This window comes from Lepidochelys olivacea (assembly GCF_965140295.1).
Source record: "Lepidochelys olivacea isolate rLepOli2 genome assembly, chromosome: 15".
Lineage (NCBI taxonomy): Eukaryota > Metazoa > Chordata > Testudines > Cheloniidae > Lepidochelys > Lepidochelys olivacea.
In genome coordinates this window covers 14531719-14552767 of record NC_140425.1, presented here as the reverse complement: position 1 = coordinate 14552767, position 21049 = coordinate 14531719, and the positions used below count along the sequence as shown (strand labels likewise).

Here is a 21049-nt window from a genome sequence, read left to right as displayed (position 1 = left end):
GAACTCACCGGCTGCCAACCCTTGCTGGAAACCCCAGCAACCAACACCAAGGCTGTCCATCCAGGAGCACCATGGAGGGGGCGGGGCCGCTGGTCCTCCCGCCTCCCGCAATCACAGCCCAGGAGGCTGTGGCCACAAGAAAAGCCCCTGGTGCCTGCATGTCACCGCATTTGAGAAACAGTGCCCTAGAGAATCTCACTGTAACAGCACTCCTCCACCGACCAGACAGAGCCCCTGCTGTCCACAGTGGGGTGATACTGAGTGACCTCTCTTTTGTGCTCAGCTTTCCCACGGCGATCTGTCTGGCACTGTCTCCTCCAACTCAGAACACAGATCATTACAGCTAAGTCATGAGTCTGTCTCAGTGCAGAACGTAAGCTCCTAGGCAGGGTCCAGGTAATGCCATGGGCACATACTACATGGGACAAGGAAGAGCTAGAAATAGAAATGCAACATCCAGGAAATCCAGCAGGAAGGGGCAAGTTTTGAGGTCTAAAAAGCATTTTCAGATTACAGTGGAAGTGGCGTCATTTCCTTTAACTTTCTCTTCCTCCTTGATTACAGCACCTAGGATACTCTAGAGATGCCCATTCCATCTGCACTCTTCCTCCCCCCGTCCCAGGTCCCACCCACTCTGGGCTTACCTGAGGGGTATCCGGATAGCAATGATTCTGTCAATGGCAATAGCCAGGAGACTGAAGATGGAACTCTGAGTCAAAACCAGGACGAAGCAGGCGATGAAGAGGCAGCCATAGAAGAAGGCACAGAAGCCAGTGCTGATGGTGATGGCAAAGGGGATCGCGAGCACGCCCACTGCAATGTCAGCTGCAGCCAGGGACACCACAAAGTAGTTGGTGACGTTTTGCAGGTTGCTGTTCAGATAGACTGCCCAGCAGACCAGGGCATTCCCCAAGATGGCCAGCACTGCAATGACCAGTTCCAGGATGATGTAAACGACATCCGAGAGGAAGTTTTCATTCCCATATACTAGCATGGTGAGGCTGACCAGGCCAATGCAAGAAGGTGCCAGAGAAGCTCAGTGTCCATATCTGCAGTGCTACGAACAGCCACCAAGGCACCTCAAAACGGTTTGGGGTCTGATGGGCACTCAGCTGCCAGCTGTTGGCCGGAGGCTCACCTGGCCCCCTTCTCCCTTCAGTTGATTTAGCGGTCTACCGCAGAGGGCATAGAAAGATGGAGTGCAGAGTTTGCCAGCTTCATCAGATAGGATAAACCTTGCAGATTCTTGGCATGTTCACAATAATGCAGAAGCACATTAGTGGTCCACTGAACTCCAACAGATACGGCCCCAGGAAAAACCTCATGTAGATGAACCCTTTGCCCTGCAGATGTTGGGTGTTTGAAATGTACTGCCTGGCATAGTCATGTGTGGTGAGGATCTTGGGTGTCCTGTTGACAATCACAGGTCTTGTCACGGTTTCCTGCCACCTCTTGGGATCATCATCTTGTTCTCCCTTTTTTCCTTTTGCTGAATGCTCTAGGACTCAGGGAATCTTCCTGTCAGCTGTTGCAAACGTCCAACTTCTCCACTTGTTTCCTTAAATACAACAAAAATAACCAAACTAAGTAATCAGCGCCAGTGACCAGCTAGGAAAAGCACAATCTCATTCAAGTGGCATATCCAAATGATGTTAGAAATAAAACAGACCTACATGAACATCACGGGCAAAAAAAATCTTATACTTTGTTCCCCTCAAAAGCTGCCTGGTTGAAGTCAATATTGCACAACTGTTTCTGAGGCTACCAATTGAGCTGACAATTCAGCAGCTGCTTGATAGTCTGCCATGAAACATGAGTGCCCAGCTAATTATGCCTTAGCTTTGTGCCCGGATTGGAAAAAGGTGGAGACTTTTACACACATAAACCTGCCTCCATGCGATCACAAATAAATGACTGGTTACCTGCGCGAACACACCAGTGTACTTTATCATTACACGAATGCTGCATGCTGTTGCACAGGAATAACACCACATGATCACAGACAAACCACTCAGTCTAACATAAGGAGGCTTACACTGTGTGCATATGTAAGAGTTCTGACATTTCCTTGGAGGGCTGGGGAAATTCCAAAACACGACTGACCACACAAGAAATCCCCCCCAAAGAACTCAGAGTGTAACATCCTTCAGTACTTTCCTCCCCAGAAGAGACAGACACACACACTACTCCAAGGACCCACGCACAGTGCAGACTCCCACACTCTCACAGACACACACCCTTGCCTATGCACACAATCCCTCACACCATAAGCAAACATATAATAGCTAGCTCTGCGATAGCATTTTTCATTCCTAGGTCTCAAAGCACTTTAAAAAGGAGGTCAGCATCAGAATGATGGACACAACCAGTGATACACACATACTTATGCAGACACATGATCATGGGTATACATACACTCCCCCTGCACAAAGGTACACACACAGATGCTCACATAGTATCACACCCACCCACCCCTGCAAAAAGCAGCAAGCTGGGCCCCAAGGGGACACATTCCCATGCACAGAGAAGCTCTTAATGCCATACACACTAACACAGTAATTTCTGGACACACCCACACGAGTTAGATACATGCACAGCACTTACCGCCACTCCCATCACACCCTCTCTTGTGCAGAGACGCACACACATTTGCACGCAGATAGAGACTCCAATCAAAGAGTCACGCTCAAGAATGAGGCATGGTGAGCTTAATTTAAGGCTCTGGTCCTTCTCAGTCCGTCAGGTGACTACAGGATGCCGTGCTTTAGTTCCTCTGTGGTGAGTTTTAAGCCTCATTTGCTGCAAAAGATCGCTGGGGTTTTGTCCTTTGTTTAAGGGAAAAGTACAGTTATGGCAAAAGAACACGAGTAGGGATGGGAAAGAAAGGGGCCTTGGTGTCAGTTGCTAAATCACCACTGGGTTCAGTTTCTGAAATACATATAAGCCTCCCAAAATGAATGTTTTGGTGCTGTAACAACAGACGACCCTGAACAGCACCACCAGCTGGTTTTCACACCTTCACAAAAGAGACAGTGATCTGAAGTCGGAAACAGAATTTCTCAAAATAAAATAAAGGAGTAAAGATAGTGAAAATACAACGAACTTGTGATTCACATCTAATCTCAGGGAGATAATCTAATTGTGCACCTTTCACTGGTTTTGATCTCTATTGCTAGTACTGTGTTTGAAAGGAGAGGGAGAGGTTCTTTATGGTTTAGAAGTGCTAAAAACATACCTTTTCATCAACTCCCGAAATCCCCTTTTGTTTTATATGTATATTTTGGGGAAGTCAATAGGGGAAATGAACTTGCAATGTAGCGGGTAAGAGGCAGATAAGGATCTTCCGTTTTACCAACAGTCCCTTGAGGAGGGACAGTCTTTATTATCTTTCTCTGTCCAGTCCCTCCAAAAGCTCTTCTCTCCACCGTATGTCAATAAAGTTAAAAGTATAGTCCTGTTTTACCTCTCAAAATGTCATTATCCATTTCAAATCCTGCCTGAAACACACTGAAGGGCCCACTTGCCAAAATGCATTCTAGCCTGAAATCCAGCCCAGAGTAATAGAGTTAACAGCAGATGAACAGAAAGAAAGAGACAGAAAAGCAGGAAAGAGGGCAGAAAAGTGAGATGACAGGAGACAGAGAAAAAGAAGCAGAGATGACAGAGTGAAAAAGAAAAGAAGAAAAATGGGGAAACAAGTGGCAACTTTAGGGATAGGAAAAACACTGCTCAAAATGTTATGAGGAGTGTCTATTGGAAGTGCCCTGCTAGGAAAAGGTTAGCCATTTGAATTGAAGGGTCACAGCTAGAGCCCACAAATGAGGCCTTTGAAGTGGGGAAGGGGACATCAGATTAGTTCACATCTCTCCAAGAGTGCAAAACACACACACTGAGAATGACTAATACGTTGAGTTTAACAGGACTTTTTTTCAAACAATGTGGGGCTTCCTAACTCACATTCATATCTCCACACACAAAAATTTAATGAAACTCAAGCTTAAGTACCAACTCACTGTTAGATAAAGACTTAGTGAAATTTAACAACTGCATATGGAGTATCTCAGCCAAAACCTTTGACCCATAAAAAAAAACAACTTTAAAAAGAACAGATCTGTCACATCAAGCTACGACAGCTATAAAAACAGCCATGCTCGAAAAGAACTAACCATTGAAGTAATCAAGTTAAACAGGATGCAGAGAACAATAAAACTGACATCTACCTCTTACATCAGTAGAACTCAAAGCACTTTACAAAGGAGGTCACTAACATTCCCATTTTCCAGAAGGGGAAGCAGGATTAATAGGATCTCTTTTCCCAAATCAGCACTTCTTTGTGCAGGCTGATGAACTCATCTTAATCCTATTTGTGCTTTATTTCACTTGACCACTTCAGCAGCTAATCTTTGTCCAACATGGCTATCTTTAATCTGATTAGGAATGAGACAGCAAGTTTTTATTGGATTTTCCTGATGCTCATCATTCCAGATAAGTCCCACCTAGTTCAAATCCACGCAGGGAGAGACGGAATTTTCTACAATTGAGCACATCCTCCTGGAAAAAGATGCTGTAATTTTAAATTTAACGACTGTCTTTAATTGTCTTATGTCACGAGAGTTCTTGTACATTCTACTTCACCCAGTTGTATCACTGACTGATTTCCTTTTTATAATTTAGTCTCTGGAGGCTCTGAATTTGGCTCATGCCTAGTTCTCTGGTTCCGTTTGCACGCTGCAGTCTTATTTTTCCACCATAGTCTTCACTGTTCACCTCAGTGTTATGTTCAGAAGGAGGACAACTGGTTCCTATACGCTGCTTCGTCATGGGATGGAAAGAAAGCATTCGAGCTGGGTAGAGTTGATATATCTCAGAAGACAAATGACTGGAGGTGAGCAAACATTCCAGCCATGGCATGCCAGCATTGCATCTCCTTCAGCACCAATGTTTCTGTGGTAGCAACTGGCATTAGGTACAGTGTTTGAATTTATGACACTCCAGCATCGTGACTGCCGCAAGCACGCTGGGTACAATGGCCTCTGAGGTGCAAGTGCCATACACCCATTCATTCCCCATCGCCTTCATTTTCCATGTTGTGGGGCAGGACTTACCTTCATCCCACCTGCAGCATGACTCTTTGACTGCAGAAGTATTTAAAGCTTGCTTTAGTTCCAAAATTAGTTTGCAAACCAGGCCCCAGTTTGTTCAGTTCATATTGCTAGAACTGAGTGAGCTGGAATGAAAATAAATATGGACATTAAGGGAAAGACGTATATTCTGTGGGTACTGATTTCTCTGAGGAGCATCTATTCCATGTATGACAACAGTTCAGCAGCCAGCACTGATGAAATTAATTTAATCACAAGCCTGCTTTACTTACAAAGGTACTAGGGGTGGTATATTTAACATTTCAGTTAGGTCCTCAAGGGATCAGTATTGTTAACTTCTTGTGAATTGGGAAAAATAACCTATACCATGCAGCCTGCAGGACAGCTACAATTAATATTGCTTCTCAAACTCATGTCTTGTTCTGTTAATTGGATTAATCCCTCCTTGTTACCCTGGGCTATGTTCCTGTCTTTCTCCCATTATTAAATAAACCTTTCTTGCCACTTACAACCCCCCTCAGCTGCTCCCCTGTTCATTTTTAATGACTTGGAACACTCTGTTCTAGCTCAGGTTTCAGCCCCAATGAGAATCTGTCCCTTGAAAATTGAATAAAGAATCTGAACAGCATGTTCCAATGAAGCTGTTCACATCTGGAGGCAGAACAAGCTTTTGTTCTGAGCTCTTCCAATTGACTTTGGACTGAGCTGCTTGGGGTTTTTATCCGGAATGAAGGCTCAGATAGTGTTGATTCAAACATTCCTCATATCAACTCCTCTCCTGCTATTGTCCCCTTGAGGCTCAGTTTTGACCTCGTGCTGTTGGATACACATGCCTGCATTATGTATCATCATGCTGGTGATAAGTGGACTTGTTCTTCTCACCATCCAGCCTCCTCATTCGATGAGCATTTTATTCCAACTGTGGAGTAACGGGTTTGACAATATCCACAATTTTCAATGTTGTAGCCAATCTCAGGGGCATTAGCAAAATCCCACAGGGTGCAGGATTTCTCAGTCTCTGATCCTCCAGCCATCAGAATGTGACCCCTCTCTGGGAGCCAAAAATCTTAGAGTCCATTCCCTTTGTAGCCAGAGTGCAGGACCAAGCAGCTCGAGACAGTGCATGAAATGGCCAGGTAAATGTACATGTTGCAATGAATCTCAGCACAGGGGAACTTCCCTGGCAGTGTGATGCATGAGGGAACCATGTGAATTTCTAACATGCAGAAGCCGGAGCTATTGTGATCTAGCACTGTGAGGACTGAGGTGAAAGAAACACCAAAACCAAGCACCTCTCTCAGCCCCTTATTGCTCCTTTCGTCCCCAAGCCCACACTGATAGGCTGAGGGCCTACCACACCCCAGCCTCCTCACAGCACTACCAATCCCACCTCTTTGCCTGGAGCCATTCTGGACTCTGACTGGTCCTTCCCCATTCCAAGCAGGTCTCTGGACCGGAATGGGTTCTCCCGGCCGGTTCCAGGTCAGTGAAAACCACCACTAGGGAAAGTGGGCCATGCCAAGATAACACAGGGAGGGAAGAGGTGGTGTCCCTACCAAGAGAGAGACCATAATTGGGACTCACTCCACAGACAACAGTTTTGAGCTGGCCCCATGCTCCCTCCTCCCCAGCACAGTGCCTCCTAGTGTATCCCTGGGAAATTACACAGTCCCAGGTGCCTAGTTTCCTAAGGGCAAAACCTAGGACTTTTACAGGGCATTATTCCCAAATACCCTAACCCTGAAATTGAGCCAGGAGGTTGGTGCTGTTAATAAGCCATATGTTTCCTGCTTTCGGAACTCAGAAAGGAAACTTTTAGCCACTTGGGAACATTCTCCTCCCTTTGAAGATGCTTTAACTTAGGGGAAGATTCCATATCTTTTAAACCTATTGAAATGTCAAAGTCACATTGCCTCATGCCATATATTTAGAGGATCATCTATCACACAAATTAACCAGCATCCATACTTTACCTGTAGCTGAGAAACATTTTAAGCAACAAATGTACTGAAAAAATCTGTGTTTTGTTCCTTGTGAATTGCTTTTAAATGCTGCTCGCTAGTTTGTTTCCTGCACTTAGATACCAAGGTTTTAGATGCCTTATTTACAATTGTTTCCCAAGTTCCCCATCTACCTCATGTCATGCTACACTGGCTGGCTTCTCCACATCCTGCTTCTCTACATCCTGAATGGGCTTCTCTCATCCTGGCTAACGGGTGAAGAGGGTGGCTGGGGTGCGCAGGCAGGAGGAAGAGTTGCTCTATCTCAGCAGGATGTGGCTCTTCTGGTTTCCTTATTGGCTTTTTATTGGTTACATTTTTAATTGATCTTTTAGTCATCTGCTTCCAGTAATAAGAGGAAATTAAATATTAACAATAGACTGTTTCCCTTGTGACTGTTCGTCATTAACGATGGATGAAAATAAAACCAAGTAGGCAAGAAAACCACAGCACGTTATGAGCCCGATTTTCAGGTGCTCTGAGCACCCACAGCTCCCATAACCTTCAGCTGGAGCCATGGGTGATTGGCCCCCTGGAAAATGTAGTCCTAGACAAGTATAATAAAGATTGAACTATCTACCTACACACAGTATGTGCGCTTATGTACACCCTGACCCCCACAGGGGATAGTCAACATCCCTGTCACAGACCTGGAGAGAACTTTTCTTCATTCTTTTTATCCCAAAGATCTTTTAACTCGTCATCCTACTGACTGAGGAAAGTGTAGATAAGACACCCGTGTGAACCCATCAATGCTGTCCCTTACTCAGCCAGATGAGGAGTGGTGTGTGGAACTCCCACTGCCAGGGCCTGTGTCTGCCGCATTCCCAACCTCTTCCAACCTGGGGAACAGGAGACTGGGATTTAGACTCCCACTTCGGTTTCCTGAGGCTTGGCAGTATGGAACACTTATGCCCAGGCTACTTCCTCATCTATGAATGAAGTCCTCCTTCAGAGAAGCAAATGTAGAAACCCACAGCTGAGCAACCAAGTCCTTTAAGGGCTCCTCCACACCCTCCATTGTTTCACTTTTTATTTGGAACAAAGATGGTTTCAGCCATTTCTAAGACTGAACCAGTCCATTCTGCTGTCCACCAGGGCACTGGTCCCTCTGAGCTGTGCACGTGTGCGTGCGTACACAGATCCTAAACCCCGCGGACATGGTAAAACTCTGTGTGCACAAAAATTTGCACAGAAGCACAACAATTTGCACAGAAGAAATTTTTTGCGCACACGGCCTGTCAAAAATTAGAGGGAACACTGCCCCAGGGCAGTGGCAGCCTGTCCCTGCACTCCAACCCGACTCCTCTGTTCTACCTGGTTGAGGGGGGCAAAGAGACCGTCCCTCTTCAGAAGGTTGCGCTACACCCTACCCCAGCCCATCCTGACTTCATTTACTATCAATAACTTTAGCATATTGGATATGGCCTATGCTTTAGCATAACTATCCATAACTAATAAAATAATAATTAAGCCCTACCTGACCAGCCCATTACTGTTCCTCCCTCCTCTATTTATAGATTCATAGACTCTAAAGCCAGAAGGGACCATCATGATCATCTAGTCTGACCTCCTGCACATTGCAGGCCACAGTACCTCACCCACCCACTCCTGTAATCGACCCAGAACCTCTGGCTGAGTGGCTGAAGTTCTCAAATAATGATTTAAAGACTTCAAGTTACAGAGAATCCACCACTGACATTAGTTCAAACCTGCAAGTGACCTGTGCCCTATGCTAGAGAGGAAGGGGAAAACCCTCCAGGGTCTCTCTGCTCTACTTACCTCTAAAGTGAAAATCATAATTTAAGAAAGGCAGGAGGGATATACCATCCCAGGTACCAGCCTGAAAGCAAAGCCCATGATGCAGGATGGACCCAGTGTTGCTGCTAGCAGGGGGCCCTCAGCAGAAATATTTTTGCCACCCCCAACACATAGTAATAATAGGGGGCCCCCTTGAGCTGCTTAGGGCTTTAAGCAATTTCTTAGTCTGCTTATGCCTAACACCGGCTCTGGATGGACCAGCCAACAAAAATGGTTAATCTGAAACTTTGTCTTGGGCTTGGTGCTCCACACTCCAAGAGCTAGAAGTGGATCAATTTTTACTGCTGCACTGGAAGAGGGGTTGGAACGGGAAACACTTGACCATTATTTTCTGAGGGGATATTGTAAATGTTAAACAAAACCAAACAAGAAGAAACTTCCCCCACAACAACTCCTCCAACTGTAATGTGCACCAAACCAACCAGTGCCAGTAAAAGTCCAGGAGGGACACAGCAGGCAACTGATAGCACATGAGCTAGATTAAAAAACAAACCCAAAGAAACAGGCTCCTTGGCACCCACTTTAGCTGAGTCTCAGTAACTGCAGTAGACAACAGGAACTCTGCACTCTCCTGCTCAGTAACATGAAGGACCCTGGCCTGAGCCGTTGGATCAAGAGTAGACAAAATATTAATATTCTTACAGTGTCAGTTAAAAAAAGTGAGTGGCTAGACAGTTTCACACAAGAGTAAGAAAGATGTTGAAGAGAATCCTAATGAAAACACAGAAAGAGAATACTGTGAAAGTGCCCTTTTCACTAACAAGTTACCGCCAATGTTAGTCAGAAGAACACGTGGTCTCTTGTGGGAAGGTGCCTGGCTGTTGATTGGACTCAATGCTAGTTCTGTTTTTCAGATTCCTCTTCTCCTATTACATCCAGTACACCATTTGCAGACAGTTATGGCTCCACTCAGGAGCACTTAAAGAGCAAAGGAAAAGACAGGGTTTTAAGTAATTCATGAAGAACTAGGCCTTCCTGGAGCACAGTAGGAATTTTCTCAATATTTTTTCGCCATATTGTTGAAACGCATCTGTTCCAGTGTATTTTCAGGTGATGGAATTGACCTCTCTGTGGATGTTCCCTCACCTCTTTTTAGAATGCTCATGGTATCTATAATTCAGAGTGGGGTCTGCCATACCGTTCATCTACACACCCATATATTTTTTTTCTCAGTTTAATTTTAGTCCAGTTGCTCTCCGAGCTCATCTCACCATTATGTCCCCTTTTGTACCTGAAGTGTCATCCATGAAGAATGCCCTCCAGCCTCGCAGATTCTCACTCATTTTCCTCTGGAATGCTTCTGGCATGGCAATAGAGCAATACTCGTCAGATGGCTAAGAAAGTTCTCTGCTTGGCACAGTCAGCGTGGACAGGAACATGTCGGAATCCAGTGCCGAGGATACTGTTGCACCAGCTAAACTGAGCGTGTTTCTTCCATTGTGGGGAGAATACACCTTTCCTCCCTTACTTCTTCACTGAGCCTTTTTAGGTCTATGCAGACCTGGATGTGCCCTCCTGCTACCCATGATGGGCACACTACTTTGCTGGGTCAGTAACATGCCCTATTGCACTGTTCTCCTTGACTTGTCCTGCTCTTCCTTCAATTTGGGAAACAGGGACTGGCACCCTTCAGGCTAGACTTAGTACATGAAGCTTGGCCCCTCACATCAGCATCCACCCTGTCATCTTTAAGGTGGACATTCTGGCTGAACACCGTACCTGCTTCCTCTGTGTGTTCCACCAGGTCCATCTCAATGACTGTAGTTTGGTCTAGAAGGTGACTTGTGCTGGCGCAATTAATACGTGTCAAACCCACTCTCCTTGGGCCTCATAGTGAGGATGGGCTTTCAGTTGACCCAATTTGGCTACTGAGCACTACTCTGGGCTGCTCCAGCTTAGGGGGCATCTCCATAAAAGTCTCTTTATAAATTGGTGTCACTCTGCCCTGGGATCAATGTGTAAATGTAACACCATTGAAGACTAGAAGCCCAAGCCTGCCCATGAATGTTAGCTTTGGACATGGCTCCCAGGAAGTAGGCATCATTCACCACTGTTTGTACTATCACCCTAGGTTTTTGGTTTCCAGTATCTTTTCCCCTTACATTAATATACATCATCTGTCCTGTGTTATCCCTTGTTACACCCGTAACATTTCTGCCCCATGAACTCAGTGCAATTAAGAGGGGTTTGTTTTGGTCTTTTTAATGATGCTTCTGTTCTCTCCCTGGGAATTTATTCTTCTGCTACTTGCACTGCAATTTTATTAGTTTCTTGCTGGACTGCACATTTTCACTAGCACAGTCTGCGGAGCCAGTTCGAACACCTTTTCTAGAGGGCGCTGAGATCGATTTTTTTTCTAAAAGTTTTGTTCAAAATCCTGACTACTAGCAAATCTTAAGTGTTCTTCTTTACTAACTCAAAAGTGACAGTGCTCACCCTGTGCATTCAGGGATCTAACAAAAACTTCCCTTCTTTTTCTGGGTCTCCATGTTCTTTGGTAAAATCATGCCTGCTTATGTATTACATTCTGCTATGTTTGCTAAATCCCTCCTTTGGATCTGCTCAGCCACTAGACTCTGATGCTCCATTTTGGGGAGAGCCTGTATTGCTAATTACATATGACTTAAAAAGTTTGGAAGCACCATGTTTGGAGATGTAGCTTGCCTTTTCACAAACCACCTTATAAAACATTTTATTAGCACGTGTTTCTTGTTAATTGTTTATGAGCTAAAAGGTTTGTCTAAAGGAAGTGGAAAGGCAAAGAGGTCAGAAAGCAAGCACAGATTCCTTCCAGTAGTGACTTCCAGAGAATGGTCCTTTGCTCCTCTTAATATTTTTCTTGCTTACAATAAAGACTAATTTTTTAAAAAAGCTCCAACCCTTGATTTAAAGACATTCCCATCCATTTCTCACATACGTGACCCAAACCCAATCCTTATGGTCAGCAAATAGGAAGTGAGAAGATATTCCCAAGACAGATTTTTAAGTGGGCTGTGGGATTTGCTCTCAAGTACAAGGAGGTTTGTAATGGAGATGGGTCCAAACCAACCCCCCAGGGAGAAGATTGAATTTAGAAGTGTTGAGCCCATCTTGGTTGTACCAACCCCTGTAAATGGAAGGAGAAGCCAAACACAAACTATGCAGTAAGGCTGTAGTATGAATGCACGGGAGAAGTCACTGGTCCCCTCAGGAGGATTGAGTATCTGCCCCTTCTCCAGGTAGGTAGGGAGAAACAGACAGCAAAATGAACTGTAGCAAAGGGCCAATTGCATTAAGACCACCTCAGCCCATAGACCCAAAAGATACAATTTTACCTCATCTTCTAACAACTGTAGCCATCCACTAAAAGTTCATACTACCCAGCCACCCCCAGAGTGGTTCCATCTTTGTACAGTTACATAACCTTTCCCAAGTTCCCCCTCAATCTTCCCTGTCCACCTGCATTAGTTAACTTGGACCCCAGTTAGACAGGCAGCTGACACTTCTGTTAAGTATCCAAATGAGCCCCATCTGGTTCTGTAAAGACAGGACTAATCTGGGCTTTTTAAGTGACTAGTGATTTGGGGCACCTTTGCCTTTGGGTGCCCAACTTGACAGCTTAAAGTGGCCTGATTTTCAGTAGGGGGATGCTCAGCAGTTCTATAAATCAGGTCCCTTTAAGGTGTGTCAAACTAGAAACCCAGTATCACTGGTCATTTTAAAAAATGTAGACTATAGGTTTTTAACACATTAGAAATGAATGTGTCTACTTTCTAAAGCCCCCCACACTGCACACAACTATAACCATATTGGCCACTACCAAAGTCAGACTGATAAAATGCCCTCTAGATGCTATCTGGCAATATTATTTTCTTGAGCAGGGGTCTCAAACACGCGGCCCGCAGGCGGCCCACAGAGTTATTTCCTGCGGCCTGCCATAGCTCCCCTCACCCCTGCCTACCTCCCAGCGCTTTCTGCCACCAAACAGCTGTTTGGCAGTGCTTAGGACTTTCCAGGAGGGAGGGGGAGGAGCGGGTACACAGCGTGCTCGGGGAGGAGGCGGAGGAGAGGTGGGGATTTGGGGAAGGGGGCGGAGTTGGGGGGGGACTTTGGGGAAAGGGTTGGAATGGGGGCAGGGAAGGGGTGGAAAAGGTGGGGCAGGGGTGGGGCCTCATAGAAGGGATGGAGTGGGGGCAGGGACGGGGGAGTTTTTGTATCTTTGTATGAAAAGGTGTCAGTGATGTGGCCCTCGGGCCAATGTACTAGTCCTCATGTGGCCCTCGTGGTGATTTGAGTTTGAGATCCCTGTTCTAGAGCACTGTAGAATATGGAGATTGCTGTATGGACTAGATACATATGAACATTACAACTCTCGTAGCAATTTAAGACTCCTGTGGATTGCATTAAAAAAATCACACACCTCTTGGTGACCTTTTATTAAGGGGAACGTTTCCTGCTGAAAGTTTCAGGATTCCTCCCACGAGTGCCCAAGTGCACTGATCTCAGAGTGAAAATGAAGCTTTTATTACCATGCAATGTAAGTTTTGTTAATCCACTTCCCATGACACATCAGCCTCAGGTACTGATTTGTACCCGGACTTACTTGACATTTCTAGAAAACTGAGTGTTAACAGCCAGTTAAGAGAGGTTCCCAAATAAGTCCCAGAGGCCTGAGCATTCCCCTCCCAGAAGATCAGTGGTTCTGGGAATGACAAGAAAAGAATAAACCACTACAAATTCTCACCTCTCAACCCAACATCTGGGGATACATGCAAGTGAGAGATGAATTACAAAACGGAATGGGCACAGATTTAATCCCACCTACGCTCCCACGCTACCACTGCAATACCTGTTCTACCCAGATACTAGACACTTCACTTTGGAAACACTTGTCCCCTTCGTTATGCCGGCAGTGACTGAAAAAAAGGGGCGAGAGAAAAGGAAGGAGGGCATGGTAATGTCACCGCCCAGGGGAAGGGGGACAGGTTGGGAGGCTCCAACACTGGCTGAGGCAAGAGACCAAGCGCGTGTTACTGTCCCAAGTGTGAGAACACGGCAAACCTTGCCACTCCCGAAGGGAAACATTCAGAAAACAGAACAAGCCTGAATCACACTGCACCCTGCTCAGCTTTTCTGCCTCATTCACTTGAATGGGTGAGGAACTGGCCCATTAATATACACAAAGGGTGACCCCCGGCCAAGGCCAGCTCAGAACAATTCCTGCTGCCTCATTGCGCTCCCAATTGGAACAGCTTGCTGCCTAAGGATCCTGAGGGTCCCTCCCAGTTAGGCTTGGCTGGGATAACACGCAGGGTCCGGCCACAGCAAACGCAGGCACTGAATGCAAGACTCTGCTAAGTCAGCTTCAGAGTCTAGCAACAAGTTGGCAGATACAACAAGCCTGATCCTGCAAGGTACAGAGAGTGCTTCCTAGCAGATACTGAGCACCTTTCCCTCCACTGACTCCAGGGTGGTAGAGTGCACTCAGCACCTGGCAGGAAACAGCCCAGCAGGTCATTTCCCACATCACCAAATTTCTCTGAGACCCACCTTTCCTCTAACTGTCCTGACAGGCTAGTTCAAGCCTTTGCACTAGTAGAAGCTTGGGTCTCCACCTGCACTCTCCAGTCCATGCTTGAACCTCACTAATGATTGGGTCTCGCTCACAGCAAATTGTTCCATTGTCTCAATGTCATTGTTAGTAAAATGTTCCCTAAACAACTCTAAACAAAATGTTCTCTTCATGTTTCAGGGTTTGTTACATCACGCTGTAACACCTGGAATCATTCCTCTTTGGCAGCGCTTCATGTGTAATCAGGCCTGACGAAATTCCAGGCTCCGGGGTCAGGGCCATCCCTTGGGGGGCAGGGCCTGGGATGGAAGTGACGAATGTGTCACTTCCAGAACCACCCACGCCAGCACAAGGGCCCCCCAAAGTGCAGGGCCTGAAGGGGTCTCACACGCCTAGTGCCCTGCAGCCTGGGCCGCGGGCAATTGCCCTTTTTGCCACCTCCCCCCGGTCAGTAGGCCTGTTTGTAATGAAAGAGGTGCCGAGGCTCAAGCAATTTCTTTTACTTTCATAACGGATATGCCAAGCCCAGAGTGCCAGGGCTAGGAATGGCCACAACTTGGCACAAATTAAGTACTTCATCCTGGCCTTTATCTTACTACCTTTCCAATATTGTACAGCTGTTACTATGTCCCACCCTACGCTTGACTAAGATGAATAAGATCAATTGATGGCATCTGTGGTAGAGGTTGCTGCATATACCCCTGTTGCTGCAGCACTTGCTGGTTGACAGGAGGCCTGGATGCAGAGTAGGTGGGAGTAGAGACTGGTTGGCCTTGTGGAGGTGGCAGAGGTGGGGCTGTTGCTATGATATAGCCAGACTGTTGTGTGGGTTGAAGGACTGCAGTGGACTGGCACATGGTGGGGTGAGGATCAGCACCATCAGCAGATGACTGGCGGGCAAGACTCATATGGCTAAACTGTGATCCTAGGTTGTCTTGCTGTACACTGTTGTCCTGGACGCTGCTGTGAGTTGCATGGGGAAGATGTTCTAGGAAACTGCATTAGCTCTGATCCTGGAGGCTGCAAATATCCTGCTGATGAACTTATTCATTTAAATTAAGGAAAGCATCTATATTCAGCACAGCACTTAAGCACATGCTTAAAGTTGAAGTCCTTTCCTAAAACAGAGCCTTATAACCTGTTGCCTCGTGAGAGCAGCTCCCGAGTTGATCTTTATAACAACTTAATTCAGTCTCGTTCTGTTTGCCCGTTTCTCCAAATTCACGAGATCGCTCTGTTTGTGGCTCAGCAGCTCATTTTATAATACCATCATAGCATGTTCATCTAAACAACTTTTCAATTCCCACGTGCCTATAAAGGCCTTTATTAAATATCACATCCACCAAATTCCCTTGTCCACTAAATTTTGTAATCATATTAGAGTACGCTACCGGAGTGTCTTTATCATTTGGTTTTTATAGAATTCACACTGTCTATTGCTCATCAGGTTATCTTCTATGGAGTCACCAACAACAACCCTTATTGTTCACTCATATTTTCCAAGTCCATAGGCTGAACTTGTTATAAGTGATAGAGCAGTTCCACAGTTTTCTCTTCTAGTCCTTTAAGGATTGAGAACATATGGATGGCATCTGGGCGTGATATCTCACTTGTAGCCCAATGCCTCAGCAAAAAAGGAAGAGGAATGAGAGTTCCCCACCCCATAAAAATGGATGAAAAAGACGCTAGGCCCAGCAGCAAAGATTCTTGGACTGCACTAAACTAGTGGGTTCTTCTGGAGGCTGTCAGTGGGTGTTGGAGAGGGTGAAAATCCAAAACAAAACTCTTCCCAAAGCTCTTATATTTGGCTGCATTTTTTTCTCTGCTCGTTTTTATCAGGATTTACTCACAGGGCCCAACCCAAACCTCATTATAAGGGATTAGACTAAACGATAAGAAGAATAGTTGTTAAAAGCTGATTATATTAAAATGTGGGAGCAAGCAGTGGCTGTTATGGAAAACTATTAAAATATCAGCAATAAAAGATGCAAATACAGAAGTTTGGGCAAAAATACTCATTTTGGATCGATACTTCCCTTCCCACCCATTCTGACAGTTTGATACAGTCCAGGTATCTCCTGCAGGGCAGAGGTGCTGGAACAATTTGCATAGTGGGGTGCTGAAGATGGAAGCCATGTATTTAGGTTATTACGACTTCAAGCCCTGGGGTGCTGCAGCACCCCCAGCACCTATGCTGCAGGGTTCTAATGCCTTTCATCAAAAGCATGTTCCCTTCATCTTTCCTTGGAATGGGGGGCTTGATGTTTATATGTACATTAAAAGTCCATTCCACTGAAATGGATGAAAGAGACTGCCCGCCCGCTTTCCATGAACTCATGCTGCCTGGCATATGTAGTTTTTATTTTCAGTACACCCGTGTACACACAAGTAGCCATTGTTTTATATATAAATTTAGGGGGTTACAAATTTTGATTGTTAATTTACAGTTTGAGCTACTTGCCACATCAGAAAAGGTTCTCTTTTATTTTCATATTATTCATATACTTTGAATATTTAATCACATTTGTACTGGGTTTCTTTCTTTCTTTCTTTTTAAACTGAGATTCAATATAAGTGAATTCTTCCACAAATCTAATCCAATTTGGGGATTTCCCATATCCCTGCTTGTTATTCTACCTAATCCTTTTGTAGGCGGCTGTAACGATCTGATCTTGTAGTTTTCTATTTTAAAGTCAAAACAGAAAGGACTGTGCCCCCTGTATAACTGCATGTCTCTATTGCATGCAGGAAGTCGAATTTGTCAATTACCACAGTTCTTCAATTACGGCAAGAGGGGGACTTAAAAGCCTGAAAACAAATACGTTCAAAGACAGAGTTACCTAATAGATGCCCATCTGCTTGGTACAATAATTTTGGTTTAAATAGTTAATAAAAGTTGCCTTAATTACTATTTACCCAAATGACTCACATTAACCTTTTTAAGTTAACCCCTTCTGTTTTCTCCTTGCGTCACACACAGACACACCAGAAAGACTCTGTCAAGCACGTTCTTCAAAACGATGGTGCCTTTAGGTTTGTAATAAGGCAGAGGCACGTTGCACTCGTGGCTTATACCAGTGTTTGTACGGCACAGTGCTCAAAAACAGCATTAGAGACACTATGGTGCTTTATAGTGTGAGATCTGAACGGCACTTTGCATGGGTTCCGCCCCTGCATGTTCCACACCCTGTGTGTGTCGCTGCCGCTGATGGTGTCTTTCTCCTTACTGAAAGGAAGGGCTGAAGGAATCCCACCCATCTCCTGGCTTCTCAGTGCCTTGGAATCACACCCACTGCCATCCAGCACCTTGGATTCCCATTAGAAACACCCTCTTTTCCTTACACCAGATCTGGAGGGAGGAACAGAGGAAGCTGTGGCCCGTTTGCTGATAACTTCAGACAATTCAGAAAGCACTATGTAGGGTCCATTCAGAACCACCATAACTTGGATCTCACCCTTGTCATGATCTTCTCCCACTTGCTGAGATACCGGCCACCTCTAGTGACAGCTTCACTAACAACATTTCCACGTACTAAAGCTCAAAGGTCTCCACTTTCAGCAGATAAAGATGTTGTTGAAATGCTGGACAGCATTGAGCCTACTGTAAATATCACAGAGGAAAAATGAACCATCTCATTTATTTCTGGTTAAGTTGTTTATTTAGTCACATCACTTGATTTCAAAGTTAAATGACAAACTCACGACCATTAAATGCTATTGTGTATATACTGGTATCTGATACTGGGGAAACCACAGTTTCCAGTTGACTAAGAGCACATACATTCAAGGAGTCAGCAGCAGTGCTGGGTTTGAGGGGAACAAAGTTAAGTCCTAGAAGTCTGAGGATGATGGGGGGACAAAAGCCGAGAGTTTGAGCACTGGATGGCCGTGAGAAGTCAGAGGGCTGGGGGAGCAAGGAGGATGAAGAGCTTAGACTCCAAACTCAAGAGAAATCAGGGGGGAAATCAAAAGTTGTGGACATCTAGGAATTCTGATGACAAAGAATTGTCCCAGTCTTGCAGTTGGAGGTTTAGGTGAGAGAAAAGGGGGAGTGGATGGTTATTTGCCTTTCCCCCAATGTTCAAAGGCTGTTGATGGAAGGGCATGCCTAACTGTACTACTAACACCCGAAAGGGAAGAGATTCAGATCTAACACTCATGCCATCTCTAAAGCCTGCACACGAACTCTTACTTTCATCCCTCTGAGGGATGCTGGCAAAGCTGGATCTACCAGAATCCTGCTGGAACAAGCCAAATTTTGGCCCCAATTCCAACACCCAAATAGAGAAGTCGAGGTATTCCTACTTCACCACAAGAGTCTGGATTCTGGTGCACCTTGGCACGAGTGCTGTAAAACCTCAGCTCCAACACATGGAGCCTCCTGAGTCTATCCAACTTCCACCCTCTCCCCCCAAATTCCATGGCATGAACAAGGGGAGCTGCTCCTACCCTGCCAGACAGTTCCCAACTTGAACCCATTCTAGTGCCTTAAATTGCACAAAATCCTGGATCTAGCGATAGGATCTTGGCAGGCTTTGGCCCACAAGCCCAACTTGTATGGTCTAAGCAGACGACAAATCTAGCCCTCCTATTTCTTAGGGAAAATCAGGATCTGGCTGTATCTCAGCCCAACAGAACTGGGAAAATACATAACTAGCTCCAAGATCCTATTGGGTCTGACCAATTTTCAACCCCAATTCCCCAAATTCTACTGATCTTAATACAGAAGAAAAAAAACCCAGCAGCTCCTAGTTCACCAGACCTTGCTACAAACTGAGACAGCCCCACTGAAAAGCCATTGTGTTTGGCAGCAGGGTCTTTCTGGAGACAGGGAGCTTTTTACCCCAAACCCAAAACTTAAACCAGCTAAACAGACAAGAAGTGCGGCTACTCCATTTCCACCACAAAATCCCAAACCCCAGTAGTCCCTGCTCAGCAGCATCACAGGCAGAGTCAGCACCTGGACTCTGCTGGAGTTTGCATTTTTGGCCCCAGGCTCCCAAGTTGTATTGTTAAAAGAAACAAGGGACAGATGCTACTTGACCAGAAAATCCCAGCCTCTGACATACAGCAGGGGCTGAGTCTGGGGCCAGAACAGTACCAACCCAGCTGGATCCAAGGGCCAGATCAGAGTTTCTGAGGCACTTCCACACTGGGACGCATCACAGTCTGGACTCTGTCTGCGGCTCTGGACTTGGGAAGGAGAGGGCTAAAACTTGGCTGGATCTGGCAGGATCCAGGGGCCAGATTTGGTTTGGGGGGCACTTGTGCTGGGATGTGCCAGAGCCCAGAGGCATGGGGGGAGCGGGGGCTGGATCCAGGTTGTGGTGGGGCCGAAGGGGAGGCTCTCTCTCTCTGTCCCCCCCACACACTCCCCCGGCCCCACGCGCAGGGCAGCTGCAGGCTCCTCTCCGCTGCTCTGTCTCTGCAATTCCCAGCGCCCGGGCGGCTCGGAGCGCGATGCCCCGCGGGGCCGGGGGGGGCTGAACACCCGGAAAAGTCCCGGGGAGTGAGTGACTGGCTGGGGGAGGGGAGCTGCGAAAGGGGGAACTTCTCCCCTGCCCGGGGGTCCCCGCCCCGCGCGCGGCACCCACCTGTCCTGGGCAGGGTGTTTCCTCCGCCCGCCCCACGCGCTGCCGCCGGGCTCGCCTGCCCGGCTCCGAGCTCCTGCCCAGCCCGCTTTGGTGCTCGCCACCGACCGGCCAAGAAAGTTTCTCCAAGGCCGCGGCTGCTCCCGCGCCGGCAGCTGCGCCCGAACCGGCCTCTCCCGCTCTGGCCGGCCCCCCGCTCGCTCGCCCGCTGCAGGCTGGTGACTTGAGGAAATTCAAACCCACGGACCTAGCCCTGGCGCCGCGGGGCCGGGAGACGCGGGCTGGGGTCTCTAGGGCGCCCCCTGGAGGGTATCACGGCCCCAGGCACGCGAGCCAGGCACGCCGGCGGGCGTTCTCCCCGCAGCAGCCACGTCCCAGGCGCTGGCTCGCCCAAGGTAAAGGGAGGACGAGCCCGGCTGGCTCAGGAACACCGCGCGCTCTGAGCCAGACTTCCTGGGGAGGGCCCGCTTTGTCGGCTCAGTCACACCCTCGCCGGTGGGACTAATGTCACTGAAAGAAGAGGGGGGAAAGGAGAAGGATGGAAAAACACGGACCCAGACAGAGGAATCCTATTTCAACGCAGTTTGCAGATACTCCAGTCTCCAAGGGAGTTCCGCCTACCTCGGGAAAGCTGTCTAGATCGGAGTAAGGGTTGGAGTCTGAGATTGACTTCCATCAAAAACCTAGAGCTCACTTTTCGGGGGGGGGGGGGGGAGAAGAGCTGAGCCATCCTAGCCAATTCTGGAGCTAGGCTATCATTTTCTGTTAAAATCAAATGGGTGTGCCAAGCAGCCTCTGGAAAGGTTAACACTCTCTCCAGTTCTAGAGGACTCTCTCCATAAAAGTAAACACCCTGCCTCCCACTTTCTCTATGCAGTCCAACAGAAATGTTTCACAGCTGGCCTTGTAAAGTGGTGCTGTAAAACTTCTTCTCACTTTCACCCTAGGAAAGCAAGGCCCTTGTTACCCAGGTCACACCCCTGT

The 21049-nt window shown here is 46.7% G+C and overlaps 1 protein-coding gene across 3 annotated transcripts in view; it reads right to left on the bottom strand.

Annotated features, from left to right (window-relative positions):
- Positions 1–20485, bottom strand: part of ADORA2A (adenosine A2a receptor) — a 31382-nt gene extending 10897 nt beyond the window's left edge. The window contains exons 1-3 of one of the 3 annotated variants that reach the window (XM_084649606.1): positions 20069–20485; positions 2605–2825; positions 645–1558 (exon numbers count right to left, since the gene is read on the bottom strand). In XM_084649606.1, coding sequence (XP_084505732.1) covers positions 645–994 — 350 coding nt within the window. In that variant the 5' untranslated portion in view covers positions 995–1558; positions 2605–2825; positions 20069–20485. Of the gene's footprint in view, positions 1–644; positions 1559–2604; positions 2826–4623; positions 4643–20068 lie in introns of those variants that run through there. The other 2 variants (XM_084649607.1, XM_084649605.1) reach the window with 2 other exon arrangements.
- Positions 20486–21049: the final 564 nt, after the last annotated feature.